This window comes from Nymphalis io, chromosome 29 (assembly GCF_905147045.1).
Source record: "Nymphalis io chromosome 29, ilAglIoxx1.1, whole genome shotgun sequence".
Classification (NCBI taxonomy): domain Eukaryota; kingdom Metazoa; phylum Arthropoda; class Insecta; order Lepidoptera; family Nymphalidae; genus Nymphalis; species Nymphalis io.
Genome location: NC_065916.1, coordinates 481,503 through 499,993, shown reverse-complemented (window position 1 = coordinate 499,993; position 18,491 = coordinate 481,503). Strand labels below are relative to the sequence as shown.

The 18,491-nt window shown below is 34.5% G+C and overlaps 1 protein-coding gene and 1 non-coding gene across 2 annotated transcripts; both read right to left on the bottom strand.

The window, feature by feature from the left end:
- Window positions 1-233: 233 nt before the first annotated feature.
- LOC126779772 (tropomyosin-like) lies at window positions 234-5,225 on the bottom strand. Its single transcript, XM_050503910.1, has 7 exons — window positions 5,130-5,225; window positions 4,392-4,512; window positions 3,952-4,106; window positions 3,483-3,614; window positions 2,818-2,925; window positions 1,186-1,284; window positions 234-353 (listed from the first exon to the last, which is right to left on the bottom strand). Exons 1-7 carry the CDS (start codon window positions 5,223-5,225, stop codon window positions 234-236), a joined length of 831 nt encoding a protein of 276 aa, XP_050359867.1.
- A 3,936-nt stretch (window positions 5,226-9,161) lies between these two features.
- Window positions 9,162-9,243, bottom strand: Trnas-cga (transfer RNA serine (anticodon CGA)). The gene has a single exon. It is a non-coding gene; the product is annotated as a tRNA-Ser (tRNA).
- Window positions 9,244-18,491: the final 9,248 nt, after the last annotated feature.

The following is an 18,491-nucleotide window of genomic DNA, read 5'->3' as shown; positions in this document are numbered from 1 at the left end:
TTAAAAAATCTCGGCTTGGTAGTTATTTTTTTGGGTGCAGATTTCGAGGTCTCCGATTTGAATAGTGTAGTAGTTTCTTTATATGTTTCACGATTTCTGCGTCTGTTTCAAGTACATTGGATACAGGGTTGTTATTAAAGTTAAAACGAAGATCAAAATGAATAATGAAAGATTTCCCAGTATAGACAAGTTTTATTGTTATTTAACTTTTTTTCTTTGTTTTTTTTTTTGTGTTAAACAAATTTCGAACACTGCTTCCTTTGTGCGGGCAGTCTGAGTGATGCGACGCAGCTCTTGGTAGTTGACAGCTCCTTCCTCAATCTAACAATGTCGATTTCAGCCTGCCGTTTACGCTGGAAATACACTAATGTATTATTTTTATCATATACCATTAAATTATGTTACAAATCTTGTATATAATATAATATATAACAAGCGAAATATTACTAATTGATCCGAAACGAAATCTGTTTGATTTGAGCAACATACTTACTCCATTCACGATGTAGGTGGTAGAGCTTTGTGCAAGCTTGTCTGGGTAGGTACTACCCATTGAACAGATATTCTACCGCTAAATAGCAATACTCAGTACTGTTGCGTTCTGTTTAAGGGTGAGTGAGCTTATGTAACTACACAACGAACATAACATCTTAGTTCTCAAGGTTGGCATTGACCATGTAAGGAATGATTAATATTTCTTTCACCGCCAATGTGTATTGGTGGTGGTGACGAATTACCATCAGGTCGCTTATTATGTAACATAAAAAAGACACTCACTTAGAACAGATTTAATGCAAATCCTATCAATACAGCCAGAGCTGTTAGCTAGTATTCAATATTCGTATAAAAATAGATATTCTATTATTGTGATACGCTTTTTTTTTTGAATTTGCCGAATAATATTTTCTAGTCTAGCTTTAAAACAGATTTTTTCGCATCTTGCGTGGATACATTTATGTAAAGGTATGTAATTAGATGGTAACATTATTGTTTTGCGTCGCATCCACTGCGCATGCGCGAGTATCTTGAAACTAACTTCAGGACGGCCAAGTTAAATTGCACGTGCTGTCAGATATATTTTCAAATTAATCAGATTTGAGTACAAATTTTTATGTTCATAACTTTAAAGTGTGCTGGTTAAAATGTAAGCAATATATACTAATTAGTTCTTAAAATTCAGTTTACCTTTATTTCATTCGCGAGTCTGGCTTCTACTTGCGCTACTCGTTGCCTCAGCTCTGCAATGTCGCGCATTAACCGCGCGGCAGCCAGCTTGTTGTCGGCCTTAAATAATGTTTCCATAATTAATCTGTTAGGAATACGTCAGAACTATAAAAGTACAAAAATTGTCTATGATCTCATCTCGATATCTTTCATAGGGTAGTATACTTACAGTCCGCTACAAGGGTATGTGTGATTAAGGTATATGTCAGTTAGCTCAGTGTGAAAAAAAGGAAATAGTAAACATTTGAATAACAAAGACCAAAGTCTCATCTAATAATAACAATAATAAATAATCATGCCATTAATACAGCCTGTTTCAATCGCAGGAAGATTAGTAAATAAGCAATTTCGATCGTGAATTAACATGTAAACATGACATTTCTACTGGTGGTAGAGCTTTGTGCAAGCTCATCTGGGTAGGTACCCACTCATCAGATATTCTACCGCAAAACAGCAGTACCTGGTATTGTTGTGTTCCGGTTTGAAGGGTGAGTGAGCCAGGCACAAGGGACATAACATCTTAGTTCCCAAGGTTGGTGGCATATTGGTGATGTAAGCGTGAACATTTCTTACAATGCCAATGTCTATGGGCGTTGGTGACTATTGCCATCAGGTGGCCCATATGCTCGTCTGCCTTCCTATTCTATAAAAAAAACAACCAAAAACAACCTGAATATTATTAGATTCCATGCCTTTTTCTGATAGCTCGGCTGTAATATGCACTACAGATGGTTCCACTAAACTACTTATATACACTTAAATTTTACTACTAAAGTTCCGATAATAACTTCGCCGACATTGTTACCATACATTATTATTGTTAATAACTGTATGGGTCCAATTCTACTAACAAATTGTTACTTAATCGCAATCGAATCGAAGCGTGATCGTTGCCGTTTTTTCCGTTTTCCTATTATTTAATTTAATTATCGACTATTGCCATAAAAGTTAACAATTACGTTTGATTTTGACATAACGGTATATGTTAAAAAATTATCGGTTCGGTTCCGATTCGAATAAATACAGATGATTCAAAGTTGGATCGGAATTGAATCGGGAACGTATCGTAAGCATTATAAATTAGTAGAATTCGGCCCGTGTATGTTTTTGTAACACTTTTGGTGTTCAATAAAGCATATTTTGTTCTATTATTTTAATTCTCGATTAATAGTGTTACGTGAATTCGAGATCTAAGATGTTTGTTTATCTTTACATTACTCATTGGAATCGGCTTTAGTGCATTTCATTAGAAGGACATAATGGCCTCATTGATCTTGTCCAAAACGGCTTACAGTAATACAATTAACCATTTTACATCTCTCTGAAAAATGCATTTACACGTTTCACTCACATGAATTGAATTGGGTTACGAGATCCAAGCCAGTAAAAAATCCAGCGATACCCATTCGGTTTTTCTGGGAGGCGTCACGGAATTGATTGCGCATGTTACCGTAAAGCTCCGACGGTTAGCCGTGCCCTGCCATGGAGGCCTTGCCCCGTAGTCCGGGAACCCCCTTAGCTCCGGTGGCGCTTAAGTCGAGAGCATAATTAATCTAACCTCACTTAATACAGTAATATTGTCAAAGAACTCACAATCCTCGATGGAGCGTTTCTTGCGACGCTCCGACTAACAATGTTCGGGAGTTCTGCGACTGAACACTGCGTAAATAAATCTGATGATCTCGTTACACCCTGGATTGCCTGTAAATGATTTTGGTCGTAAATCCATACAAATATATCAAACACAGCAAACGCTGTCTATACGACTGTTCATTTAAACATTTATCTCTTTCGGCCGTCATTGATTTGACATTCGAAAGAAAAAGACACAGAATTGTTTTTAATTAATCACCCGCCAAGGATCAAAGCCTGGTCCAAGACGAAATTAGTTAAACAAGAATAAGTATATAACTATGCGGTGAGGGTGTTGTTTTATCAAAAGCCTTAAGTAACAGGAATGTTACATACATATAATAAAAACGTAATGTATATAACATGCTCATATAAAACGAACGTATAAGATAATTTAATACATTATAACGTGAACATTCTACATTACCTATCTAATGTAGCTATATATACAAATGATCGTGAGGTCCCGGTCTCAGAGATCAAAGCTTTGACATTTGAGTCAATCATTCCGTAACGTTTAGAGTATAATTATATTATTTTTGGCCGTTAAATAGGCCGGTGGCTTGTAGACCAAGGCATAAAGGCGGGTTTGGGAGTATTGAATACTGTAAAATATCAATGGACACCTGTGCTACAGCAGTCCTTGCGTGTTGCAAATGATGCGCCTCTTCCTTCTCTAAGTGTCGCTTAAGGTGTTCCATCTCTGTCACGATGCTGAATTTCTCTCTTTCCAATCGTTGATTTGCTTGTTTTAAAGCCTGCGAATGTGACAGTTTTACTAATTTACTGTAATGAAAATGGTTAATTGAAATTAATTTCGCTACTTAACGTGAAATATGATAACCCTGTTACCATAGACAAATAGAGAAATACATTCATTAAAGGACATACATATTATATTTTTGAACTGATTAAAAATGTCTGACGCTCGAACTATCAATTACCCTCTACCGTGTACCGAGCGCTGATCGTTCAAACATCAAAGGCGTATCACTGTTCGTAGAATTCCAAACATTTCACAAGTGAGTTCTTCCAGAATATTATTGCAGGTGGTTGCCTACGAGCGCTTATTTACTTATCTTAATAAAAAAATACCTTCATTTTCTCTTTCTTCTCGAAGTGACACTCTTCGACCCTTCGTTTCAACTTCCGTTTTAGTTCTTCCAGCATGCTGGATAACGTTGCTCTGTTCGCTTCAAGCTCAGCTCTTTGTTGGACTATCTGATTAATAGCGGTGAGGAGCTTGATTCCTGGATAAATTATCGTATTATTGTTTTTATCAATCTTAAGTCTTTGTTTATTCAACTACGTTTCATCGAGACCATAGACAATTTAGTATTTTTTGATATATTCCTATCAAAAACAGGAAAACTTATTTGATATATTAAATAGCAATGTCTCGTTGAATGGTGTTTATATAAACGCAAAATAGGCGTATATGGAATGGATATATATATATATATATGTATATCTACCGGATATGTTCCAATCCAAACTTTGATAATTGTCTTATAAATAGATTATATATATTATACTTTGCTCATTGAGGCGATATCGTTGCGCTGCTGGTTGGAATCCATTTTCTGGACTCGGAGCTCCTGAATCCAGGCTGAGAAGCGACTGCGGTGCATATGTAGGATTTCCTTCTGGGGAGTCCTGAGTAACATCACAAAATTATATATATTATTTTAATTACTAAAGTAAATACGTCTAGAATCTAGATCAACGTATGTTTTACAGCTCCTCTCACTATACTTAATCTACTAAATGATATTTTAATTCTTAAGAATATACTAAATTTTTTCTCTTCCAAATTCAATGTGTTTATGTTACATATATTATGTGCCTCGTTGGCCTATTTCTTGATGTAAGATGCAGACCCTGAGGTCCTGGGTTCAAACACCAGGTCGGACCTATAAAAAGTTATTGGATTTTTCTGTCGAAAATTCTCAGTAGCAGCAGGAGTCTGGAAGCTGGAAGTGTGTACACTTCTGTGTCTCGGAAAGCACGTAAAGCCGTTGGTCCTACGCCTGAACTCATTCCGGTAGTGTCGGATTGCCATCCCATTGAATTATAAGAGTTAGTGAATAAAGAGTGCACCTGTGTTTGCGCACACACTTGTGCTCTATAACATCTCCTGCACAGTTGGCTAATCTCTCTTGAGATTGGCCGCAGTGGCCGAAATGGGTCCGGAGGATATTATTATTTGATTACGACATATATTTTCGACAGTGTTAAAGTAATTAAGTTAAATTAATTAGTATTAAATTTACCATAGATTTAAACTTGGGTAAATCGTCTCCAGAAAACCTGACGCAGTGTATGGTACGAGCCCTCTGGGATGCTGAGTTGAGTAGTTTCAGCGACATCTCTCCAATCCGTTAGAGCTGTTTCTGTTAGAATGGTATATTGTAAAAACAAAATCCAAGCAACACTATTGTTATATAACTTTTTATTATTATTTAGGTAGGCGGTAGACAGTAGGTTACCTGATGGTACATCACCACCGCCCATAGACATTGGCGCTATAAGAAATATTAACCATTCTTACATCACCAATGCGCCAAAACGGGAACTAAAATGTTATCCCTTGTGCATGTAGTTACACTGGCTCACTCACCCTTCAAACCGGAACGCAACAATACTACCTATGTATTTCTGTTTAGTGATAGAATATCTAATAAATGGTACCTACCCAGACGAGCTTGTACATCCAGGGATGTAAGTCACCAAGTAAACATTTATCAGCCATTAGCAGAGCTTGGTCAGTGGCGTAGCTGTCATAGGGCAAGTGCGGTGCACCAGCGCTCTCTTAGGCCCATAGCAGTAACGAAATAGATTATATTTCCATAGCAACACCGGATTTATGATTTATTTTTGTTCCAACTTCATTTTTGTTATTATATTTTATGTTACAAGGAGAAAAAAAGGTCATCTAATAAACAAAATTAAGTAAATCAATGCGACATTGCACCGTGGTCTTTATACGCTACTGTGCTCGGTGGAATATACTAAATAATACTTTAACGATACTTGCGTTGGAAGATTTTTCGGTGATGCTACATACTTAATTCAACTAAAATAAAAAAGTATTGGTAAATTAAATTTTTTAAGACGAGCCGGTTGGCGTGGTTGTTGGCTTGTCTTTCACGCCGGTTGTGGGTTAGATTCCCATCCAGGAAAGATATTTGTGTGCATGAACATGTCTGTTTGTCCCGAGTCTGGGTGTAATTATCTATAAAAGTATGTATTTACAAAAGAAAAATAGTATATGTTGTATATCAGTGATCTGGTTTCCATAGTACAAGCTCTGTACAAGCTTAATTTGGGATCAGATGGCCGTGTGTGAAAAATTTCCCAGGATATTATTAATACAATTGAAGGAGTACAGATAAACAAACCTTATATTTACACTTTTCATGCGATTTGCTTACCGTTCAGCGGTATTATGAACTACAAACAGTTCTCGATTAATATATCTTTATTTATAATAAAACACTATTCCACTTAACGTAATGTAATTATACTTATTTACACTTAAATTATAATGTCATATATAATGCTTTAAGTCAGATAATAAAGTCAGCCGAGATGGCCCAGTGGTAAGAACGCGTGAATCTTAACCGATAATCGTGAGTTCAAACCCGGGCAAGCACCACTGAATTTTCATGTGCTTAATTTGTGTTTATAATTCATCTCGTGCTTTACGGTGAAGGAAAACATCGTGAGGAAACCTGCATGTGTCTAATTTCACTGAAATTCTGCCACATGTGTATTCCACCAACCCGCATTGGAGCACCGTGGTGGCCTTTAGCCCAGCAGTGGGACATTCACAGGCTGTTACGGTTACGGTACACTTAAATTTGCACTTCCAAATGTTCGATAACAACTGAACAAGAACGAATTGCCCCAGCTTTTAAACTTTCGTGTTGAATAGAATTTTCAAATGCTTAATTTGTGTTTAGTATAATTATCTCTTGCGTCACATTGAAAGAAAATGTCATGAAAATCTACATTTGTAACCAATCCGTATTCGAGCGTGGTGAAATAATCTCCAAGCGTTTTCGTAAATAATAGTCCAACAGTGGGACATAAACAGGCTGTTTACCATTAAATTATATATTTAAACAAATCTCCTTTTGGTGGTACTTATTTCTTTCGTTTTTAAACGATGATATAATAAATTTCGATCACTTACCTAGTCTATACGAAGCAAGTTACGCCCCCGGTATGGCAATTTTGCATAGATTTCCTAATATCGAAACGGCAAACGAATATTGTGGTATATACAGGTTGATATAAAAATATCTCGGGCAATATTTAAAATAAAATTCGTTCGTTCATTCATTCATTCTATTTGTATTTTCAGTATTTCTTTTTAGTATCTTTTACACTCTGTAACAGCCTGTGAATGTCACACTGCTGGGCTGAAGGCCTCCTCCTTTTTAAGGAGAAGGTTTGGAGCTTATTCCACCACGCTGCTCCAGTGCTGGTATGTTTTTGTATTACTTTTATTTTAAGCTTTTCAATTTTAATCATTTAACATAAGATTTTTTTTTATTTGGTTTCCTGTAACTGTGGAAGCACATAGACTTATAACTCGCATAATGTATTTTAAAGCTTTTCATGTGTATTCCTTGTTAGAGATTGAATATTAAAAATAAAAAAATGATTTAAAACAAACTAAAATATATCGATGTAAGAAATACAATTTCTTACGTCGCATTATTGTATGTATGTATGTTTGCTAATACCCTGACACTGAAACTCTATCGTTTGCTAATAAACGATAACATTAATTTAATTTTTTTTTTAAATTATATTACAAGATTAAATTTTCAAAGCCAGTAGCTACAAATAAGCTACATAATAAATCAGTGGCCCTGGCTCGGTTTTGAACCGACAATCTTACGAATGTATTGTAAGAAACGTCAAATCTTTAAAAAGTACTAAATTGTCTATGATCTGATCTTTCATAAAATAGTATTGGCATTAACAATACGTCACAAGGCTTTAAGTTAGATAGGCAATTACCGGGTAGGTAAATAGTGTATAGTTAAATAAACAAAACAAAAAACAAAAGCAAAAAAAATAATACAGATTACAAATAATTATTTCGTTTTTAAGACAGTTTACGATGTTCTAAGTTATCGTTGAATTTAAAACAAAGAGAATGTCTATAGTAAATTAAGATTCACGTGCGTAGCTCGCAGACTACAGTTTGAAATTGTTTACACAAGTGCCCTTGTCTAAATAGTCGAAAAGTACACTATAATCTGAGTATTTTTTAAATTGTTATTATATTACTTTTATCGTCGTTTTATCACTGTGTCTATTTATGTTATTAGGTCTTATTTATCTGTGTTATATGAATAACAGTAACAGCGTGTGAATGTCCCACTGCGGAGCTAAGGCCTCCTCTCCCTTAAGAAGTTTTTGGAGCTTATAGCACACATAAAACATCGTGAAGAACACGTTTTCCTTCACCGTCAAGCACGAGATTAATTATTACAAATTAAGCACATGAAAATTCAGCGGTGCTTGCCCGGGTTTGAACCCACGATCATCGATATATAACAATATATAACAAATATACATATATGGTTTCTGAAACTATTGTACGGAACACGTACTGCCCGAACCGGACTCGCTCCTGGCGGTTTCTTTTTGAACACCCCCGCCACGTGAGCTAACGAGTCGTACTTGGTACGGGCGCGTGCATCGTAAAAAATAAAATCATAACGTTACCGTTTGCCAATGATCTGACATCTTTGAATGGTTTCATACATTTTACGTGAAATTAAAATTTTTTAAGTAAACCCTTAATATTTCTTAACAGTGGTAGGTCTCTGTGCGAGCACATCTGGGTAGGTAACACCCATTCATCACGTATTCTACCGGCTACCAGCAATATTTAGTATTTTTTGTTCCCGTTTCATGGGTGAGTGAGTCAGTGTAACTACAAGCACATTTCATACAGTACTAGCGCCAGATGCGCCTATTTTAAATAATAAATAAAAATATATTTAATTTTTATTAGCATTTTTATTGATGAAATACTTTTAGACTATTTACGCCACGTGTCTCACGAAGTATATCATAGTGCACGGATCTGGGCGCATAACACAAGTGCACTCTCTATGCTCTCACTCTCATAATCCCATGCGATAGGTCAAAGCATTTCAATAAAACTGCGGAGAGACAAAACGCAAGAACGCCCGCTTTACGTGCTGTCCGAGGTACGTAAATTCTGCCAATAAATTAATAATAAGGTATTGTTCATAAAAAAGTATTAAGAAAATGAACGCAGCCGGTAGGATTCGAACCTACGCTCCCAGAGGGAATCTGATTTCGAGTCAGACGCCTTAACCACTCGGCCACGACTGCTATTAAGCAATATTCCCAAACTTTCCAGTGTATTCAGTATAAGTTTAAGCCGTTTTAAAGAAATAATATTAAAATAACATAATACCGTCTAATGCTTAAGATGTTCTGTACTGATTTGAAACTAGAAAGACATATAATGCAGTACTTTCTACTGAAGCTAACGGGCCTGAACACAGCCTTCATTTTTTTTTTTCTTAAAGAGACACTGACATCATGCTAGACAACACTAAAGATAAAATAAAGTTTTATGATTATTTATTTTTACAGTCGCCTGCCAAAAATAAAATAAATAAATACTTAAATGTATTGATAATTAAAATCCGAGATGGCCTAGTGGTTAGAACGCGTGAATCTTAACCGATGATCGTGGGTTCAAACCCGCGCAAGCTCTAAACCTTCTCCTTAAAAAGGGAGAGGAGGCCGTAGCCCAGCAGTGGGATATTAACAGGCTGTTACTATTACTATATACTATATATTGATAATTGTGCAATAAAGAAGCGAGATTGAAATTAAATTTAAGTTAAGTTATTTAAGTTTGTTTTTTTACGTCTTAACTACTCAACATACCATCATGCATCGCCATGCGTTTCCGCCGTGCGAAGTTAAGGTGAAGAGGTGTCAAGTGCCTTATACGTTTCTGCACCCCTGACAACGTATATAATCGAAAATCGAAAAGTCATGACGATTGGTCGAGTAGTTAAGACGTTAAAGAGAACAAAAGAAAAACAAACTCACTTTCGCATTTATTATCTTAGTAAGGACCAAATCATTAGTATAAACAGCAATTTACAAAATATATAAAACTGCACAAATCGAATTTAATGTGGAATTGTGTGTGTGGGTTCGGTATGAGTTTAAATATATGTAAATCAGCTCATAAATAAAGTAAGTAGGTTTAACTTTTGTTTCTTTTTTAATTCAAACGTTATTAAAATTAACGGCGTCCGACGATGACGTTCAACCACAAGATGGCTGCCCCGTTTGACATTCCGCCAGTGTCATAAGCAAAAAGTATGCAATCACTCTCCTCTAAAAATTGATATTAAAGATCGATGGCGCGGCCACAATCTTCCCTTCATATATTTATATATAGTTCCTTCCTTCCATAAATTAGCGTTGTTAAAAAAAAATACATGGGCTAATTTCAAACCAAAATTTTGAAATCATAATGAATTCATTATTGGCGCGACTTGTTATTTGTTGATTGTGTTGAATAGTATTATTGGGGTATTTAAGAGTAATTGAGTGAGTAATTTACTTCAAATTGAATAATTTGATATTCTATTTTTAAAAATATCATTTCAAGGTTTATTGCATTTTTTCTGAAAAATCACATTGTTTTTACAATATTTATTTATAATACGTAAACAATTATATAATTTGTAAAAGAAAGTCATTCAACCTGATAATCACAAATCTTAATATTATAATATAGATTTAAATAACTTGAAATTTGAATGTTTCTTCAGAATGCATAATACTGTTTTTCTATGACAGTAGTTCGGCAAAAGAGAATTTATTACGAGCGATCACGCGAACTCAAACACGCACGATCTGCAAACAATCCCATAACATTATACTTGATGTAGAATTGGTATTGGTGCTTTAGTCATTAGTACCAATCTTTTCTTTTCTATATTTGTGTCAAATCAAAAAGCCTACAAATAAAAATACTTATATATTTATGATGATGTTTTCCCAAATATATATTGGTGGTAAGGTAGGTAGGCTACTATATACTGGTTTTAGAGCTTTGTGCAAGCTCGTCTGGGTAGGCATCACCCATTCATCAGATTTTCTACCGCAAACCAACCAGCACTTGGTATTTTTATGTTCGGATTTGAAGGGTGAGTGAGCCAGTGTAATTGCACACAAGGCACAAGGGACACCTTATTTCCCGAGATTGATGGCGCATTGGTGATATAAGCGATGGTTAACATTTCTTACAATATGGTCTATGGTCGTTAGTGACCACTTACCATCAGGTGGCCCATATGCTTGTCCGCCTACCCATACTATAAAAAAAAAATCGTTTTAGAAGTTAACATAAACAAACATGACCAAAAATGTAATTGAGAACTTATTCCTCTTTTTAAGAAAACTATTTTCATCTACAACTGATATACCATCATTGGTCGAGAACATCGACATAAATACGAGTATTTAGGAAGCTAGTGGTATCGTAATAAAACTTCTTAAGTAGTGTAGAATCTTGAGTAATGATATGTAATGAGTTATTAAATTAAACGAATATAAATAAAAGTAAATCAATAAAAACGCAAGAAAATCGTGAGTGGTGTTCTTTGAAGTAGTGAAATTGTAGCATATGTGTGGATTTCATATGAAGATAAATAGTTCTTTTCAGAACTTGATATTACGTCGTTGCATGCTGCTTCTTGTTTATTTATTTATTTATATGTAGTGCACACTTACAACATACATATAAAGCATTGAAAAAATTAATTTATAAAACAATAATAGTCTATCTAATATGCATGTCAATTACAAGTGTACATAGCACTTCCAGATTCAATCTAATCAAGATCAAATTAACAACAAAAACTCATCAGTAATTTTTAAAAATGTCAAAATCAAATAACTTGTTTCAGATAAACAGTTATGAAGTATTCGCGGTTACGTCGTCGTAATGATGACGTCATATATAGCGGGATGTGTGATGTATGACGTACTGCCATTTAGTATACTACGGTTTGGCAAATTCATACCTATTCTTTAAGGATATGGTTAGGAGCTTATTCTACCACGCTGCTCCAATGCGGATTGGTGGATACGTGTTTAAGAATTTCAGTGGAATTCGCGACACGCACGTTTGCTCGCGATGTTTTCATTCACCTTCGAGTGCGAGATTAATTATAAACAAGAAAGTTAGCAGATGAAGACTCACGATACGTCAAACCGAAGTTCGAACCCGCGATCCTCGATCAACATTCACGTGTTCTAGACACTGGGACATCACGGTTCGTCTAGAACTATATTATTTGTAAGAAAAGTTGTTATCGGAACTTAGGAAATAAAATTAAATTGTATAAAAGTAGTTAAGTGTAATTGTGTTGTGTTATAAATAAAGATATATTTATCGAGAACTGTTTTTAGTGCAAGCCCATTTGGGTTGGTACCAACCACTCATATATGCTACGGTTTACTGCCAGTGACGTAGCTAGGTGGACAAGGGCCCTGGTGCATAAGGAAAGAATCGGGCCCTCATCCCCTCTTTCCGCGTAGCTTGAACTTATATTACATTTACAGTAATAAGTAAAATTGTATAACTAAAAAGTTAATGGGTGGAATTGTCGAATTGATCTCACGACCGGCTCGAGCCTGCTCACAATTTTTTTTTTCTTATATGCTCCTCTCTTTTCAAAGCTGAGGTTCCCCGTGAGCTCCGGGGCGCTGATGCACTGCACCACCTATCCCAACGATAGCTACGCCACTGTTTACAGCAATGCGTAGTATTGTTGTGTAGTTTGAAAGACGAGTGAGCCAGTGTTAATACAGGCGAAAGGGTGCAAAGCCGCTTTAACAATAATTTGTCTCATCTTTTTTCACTATATTTTTATTATGAATAATCCTATTGTCTGTAACAATAAGATGTAAAGCTTGTCTGAACTCATTATTATTGTAATCCGGTGTTGTAATTACAACTTTACACCAAGCTTTACTTGGTGGTAGGGCTTTGTGCAAACCCGTCTGGGTAGGCCATCAGATATTCTACCAAACAGCAGTATTTAATATTGTTGCGTTATGGTTTGAAGGGTGAGTAGGCAAGTGTAACTATAGGCATAAAGGACATAACATCTGAGTTCCCAAGGTTGGTGGCGCATTGGTGATGTAAGCGATGGTTAACATTTCTTACAATGCCAATGTCTATGGGTGTTGGTTACCACTTAACATCAGGTGGCCCATATGCTCGTCCGCCTTCCTATTATAAAAAAAAAGTTATATAAAATATTTTAATAAACCGTTTATTCATATTCAACTTCAAAATTACAGAAGTTGCACACAAATCATACATACCCGATTTGACACCCCTCGATGGGTGAATTAAAAGATTATTCCATGTCAATCCTTGGGGTTCTTGCTTGCTTCTTACTAAATTTACATGTACAATGCCATCTAGTGGTTGGTAGTAAGAAGCTAGATTAATAAGGATTAGTTTACCTTTGTTGTGCGCGTATAATTAATTTTTTTAGTTAGTGATCTAATAAAAACATACGTTTAGGTAACAAATAGGTACTAAATGATCGTGCAAAGCCAAATGCACAATATGGAGCCCTTATGCGAAAATTATAAATAGCTTGACGTTAGAATGACATTTTTTTTTTAATGATATTGGTAACAAACATTTAAACAAAGGGAATAGGTACAAAACAATGCTAAAACAATGCTGGTAAACAATGCTGGTAGTGTTTTAAAGCTGATCTGTCATTTTGTAATCATTCTGATGCACGCCTTAGGGTCCGTTCACACAGACCGGCTCGGAGAGCATCGGCCTGCTTTTTTCTTTTCACACAGACCGGGTCGTATACGCTTGGAATTGGCCGGAGCGGAGCCGCCAACTATTTCACATCGACCGGCTGGAAGAGATCTGAAAGCGGGTGCGGTTGGATGTGCTCGGAGCCGGCTGCGCGAGCGAGAAAGAGCACGCAAGCGGAGCCGGTCGGCTCCTTTTATTACTTCACACGAAGCGCGTTCAGGCATTTTTAATGACAAAAAAGGTGCAAATGCAAAAATAAACTTTACTACAATCACTCAAAACACTGTTTCCAACGTGATAAAAATCTGCTCTCCTCTCCGAGCCGGTCTGTGTGAACGGACCCTTATGTGAGTGAAATTAAATCACGAAGCATATCAGCGCCATCTATTGAGCGTATGTTGAAATTATTAAATATCATTAAATATTACATTTTACTTTTAACATAAGAGTTTTAACTAATGTCTTGTTATTGAATTAGTAGACACAGTTACTTTTGCGTTTATAATATTATTATAGATAGAACGCCTTTAAAATGAACCGATCGCCTCCAGGCCGTTTCCAAAATATAAAATTGTAATTTAATTGTAAAAATATATTTTTAATTTAAAAAAATGGTGCGATAGTGCCACGGCGGTCATAAGCACACATTAAAAAATTTTGTGCTGACGTCATCTGCCGCTCATATATTTTTAATTTAAAAAAAATGGTGCGATAGTGCCACGGCGGTCATAAGCACACGTTGAAAAAATCGTGATGACGTCAGCTGCCGCTCGAAGTCTCAGGTAGCCCAAACCTTGTACCGAGCACTAAGATGTTTACACGAAAAAACCCAATGGATTTCTTCTCTTGGTTCGAAGTGCTTCCTTTCGAACCGAAAGTTTAAATTTTTTTTTTTTAATACAAAACGAATAATCTTTTTTAAGGAAAGGGGGGGTCAACTAGGGTTTAATATAAATAATAAAACAACTCATTTAATATATGATAACTATTTTAGTAAATGTATAAACGTACAGTAATGAAAAAAATAATTCATTTACCTAACTCACGAAATATTAAGGATACATACAATATACCCTAAAATCATACAACCTCACGCTAAACGTACTTTAATTTAAATTAAAAATCGATCTAAAATATTACTTTTTTTTTGTTATCTTTAAAAAAAAATCCTTTACAACTCGCATCGTGGAAATCTATATATTTTTTTTTAAGTTTACACTAAATCTTAATCTAATCTTGAACTCTGCGTAATTTACATTATTGGGTCCTTTTAGGTTCGACTTTCGACTAATAAACATTTAATGATAACATTATTGAAAAAAAAAAAAAACAAAAGAATAGTGTCCAATTTAATTTTATTTACACATCGAAGAACGAAAGAGTATGTTCGTTCAGTCGAGATTCTAAATTTGAAAAGTTATTCTTTTTTTAAATCAATTTCTCTTCACCAAAAGGAGCCAAGTATTCGCAGAGCTTTGGACAGGGCGACGCCCCCTTAGAGCCTACTCGCCGAATCTCGCTAAGAAATAATTCTAATTTATACAATTTTCCATACACCCCGAAAAAAAAACCTATTCTATAAAGATACCAGATAGAAAAAAAATAACCTATTACATCTATCTCAATGTATAAAATTTCGCTTCATAAAAACTTTTCGAATCTGACATTTCGCGGTGCCCAAGAATTAAATAAAAAAATATTTTTCAAACGATAACCGGATAACTTATACATATTGCTGTCTCTCTCGCGCGAGCGGACTTAATTTTTTTTACGAAATACTCGTTTCTTAAACGTCAATAGTAATTTTTGGGCACAGATAACTAACGTCAACGGACACTAACGTCTCTAAGATTTTTTACCGCGTGATAAATATGAATAATTCATTATTTAACATGAATAAATGCGTTATCGTATAAACGAGGAATTATATATAATTATTATCATTAAAAATAATTCTATCGTTTATTCGAAATTTAAACTTTGAGTGCGACCAATTTAAGAGTTACTCATTTTTTTTTTAATTTTAAAAATATATTAATAATTTACATACTGTGTAAACGTTACCATAAAAATAAATAAAGAATAAAAATTTTATAATCTTTTTTTTTTTAATGAGTAATACACACTGGCCCCACTCTCGACGCACCGAAATCCTACGAGAAATAAAAAAAAATATTGAACTTAAAATAAAGATACAAATCTAGGAACATTAGAGCTTAAATCAAAATGTATGCTAAATAATTTATTTTTAAAAAACAAATGGAAGTTTTTTTTTTTATTAATTACTGCTAAAATATCATAATACATTTAATAAAGGAGTGCACGAAACGACGACACAGATACGAGCCACCCCTAAATTACGTCACAACTTTAAAAACGTCACAATTTTAAAACCATTATCTCATTCTTGTGTCATGCACGCACGACTCCAAGCCTTCTTAACAAGGGAGACAGCTTTTGGGTTTTGCCAAGCCGTTTAAGCTAAGCTGCTAAAGCTTACTCGACAATGACATCGTATTTGATTAATAGTGACGTCACAACCTACTAACCCTCCCTGGTTCACTCCCGGTTAATCCCCGCCCTTTTAGTGTGACATAATCTACGGTTGGTGTATTCAATTCCAGATTCAAATACTTTGTAGTCAATATAAATATATATATACATATAATTATAAAAAAAAAAAAAACAAAAAAAAAACGAAACATTTAATCTCGCACTCTTGTGTCCGTAAATTGTTCACAAAGAAGCGAACCATCGTACAAAAAAATCGGACCGAAATATATAAATCGAATTGTACAAATTCGTTTCTTTCTACGTTCGTATAAATGGTCCATCAGTGGGCTTAGACAAAACACGATCCTAACATAAACCAATGTTTATGAAACCGAGACGAGATCAATGTATGTCGATTGTAAATAATCTTGTTAAGTTTCAATAAAAAGTGTACCTCGAAATGTATGAAATTTGGACGTCGCTAGCAAGAGGCTATTCACGCTAACAAACAGAGTCAAACGGATGTACAGAGAGTAAGCTACATATCCGCCATCAAATGGCGATATTTTCAAATTATTCTGGTCAATTAAATTTATAATTGAATATTAATTTCAGTCAATATCATCTAGCTACAGTATCATATAGCGTCATTGACATTATGAGACCTTTATGTATATATGTATGTGTGCCTTTGCCACTACACTCGACAATCTAAAAAAAAAACATGTAGAAGCGACGGTGTGCTTGGACCGTTAGACAGAGAAACTAATAGACGCAATGACGACTTCCTTCTCACTTACACAAGAAAGAACGAAAATTACGTTACAAATGGGTTAGACAGAGATAGAATTATCAAATCTTTTGTCTGTAATCGCGTAACCAGTTTTGGTGTTTGTTTCGCTACTTAAGTAGCGAAACAAACTTTTCGACAGTTGGTGTGTTCATTGTGTTTTTGTTCAATTTTCGCTTACTTTTGTGTTTGAAAACGATTCTAATCCAGTGAAAAGGCCGAGAAACAATCCTAATATCATATCGAAGGTTTTACAATGGTACATTGTCGTAATATTTCATATTAAAGTGATAGCAAGAAGAAAATTGCCGGCGTGTGTTTTTACGCGTAAGTACGACGATTTTGTCCCTAAATATAGTTTCTCAGTGATGTTTATTTATGCCATAGCATGGCGGAATCTTATGTTGCATTAAAATCCTGAAGATAATACGATTTTCCAGTTTTTATCATTCATAACCTATAATTATTTACCAAGTGCTGCCAGCGTCAGCTAAAGAAAATGTCCCGATTTTCGATAAAAAATATCGACTCGTAGACAATGCAAACAAATAAATATGGAGTCCAATAATAACCTAAACTGCTTCGTTATATGTAAATATGTTATTTTTATTTAAGTTCTCTTTTTATAATTTCCTAACGACAACATTATATAACATTCTTCATGAATTTATAATATTATTACATTCCGAGTCAAGAGGTTAACATAAAAATCTATGTGGCAACCATTCTTTATTAAAAATTTAATTGTGTGTTTTAGATTTCAACTTTTGAGGAGAATGCTAATCCAGTACCATATAAAGATGCTGAAGAACTCTTGATAACGGGAACAAAAACAAATAATGCAACAGTTTTTGGGTGTAGTTGGAAAACAAAAAAAATATTTTAATTAAAAAAAAAGTGTAATAAATTTTTAAAAATAAAATTTCAATAAACTTATTTTGTTTTAATGAAATCCTGAAAGTTATTTATCTCCCGAAACAGGGAATTCAGTTACTATGGCAGCATTATGCGCACACATTGACAAACTGTCTCAATCGCGGTTTCACGGCCCCTTTGTCTATTTGTTTCTCTGTCTATGGCTTGGACAGTTATATCGACGCCATTTTATCTAAGCCAGCTGTTTTACTAACGCACGCAATCAATATAAATCGTTGCGTATCGTCTTAAATAATTGAATGATTTCACTGTAATATTGTTAAATATTATAATTATAAGAAATATAACATGATTTTAATTGAGAACAAATAATTATTTAAAGTAATTTCTAGAACATTTTTGTTTCTTTTTTTTTAATTTTGAAAATACATATAAAACATTACAGTTTAAACGTTTAAAATTAAAAATATATATATCTATATATCAATTAATTATAATGTGATTCTATGTATAAACACATATTATAATATAATTTATTCGAAAAATCTTTATTATGAATATTAATTTGATATATTGGGCGTAATGTTAAAATAC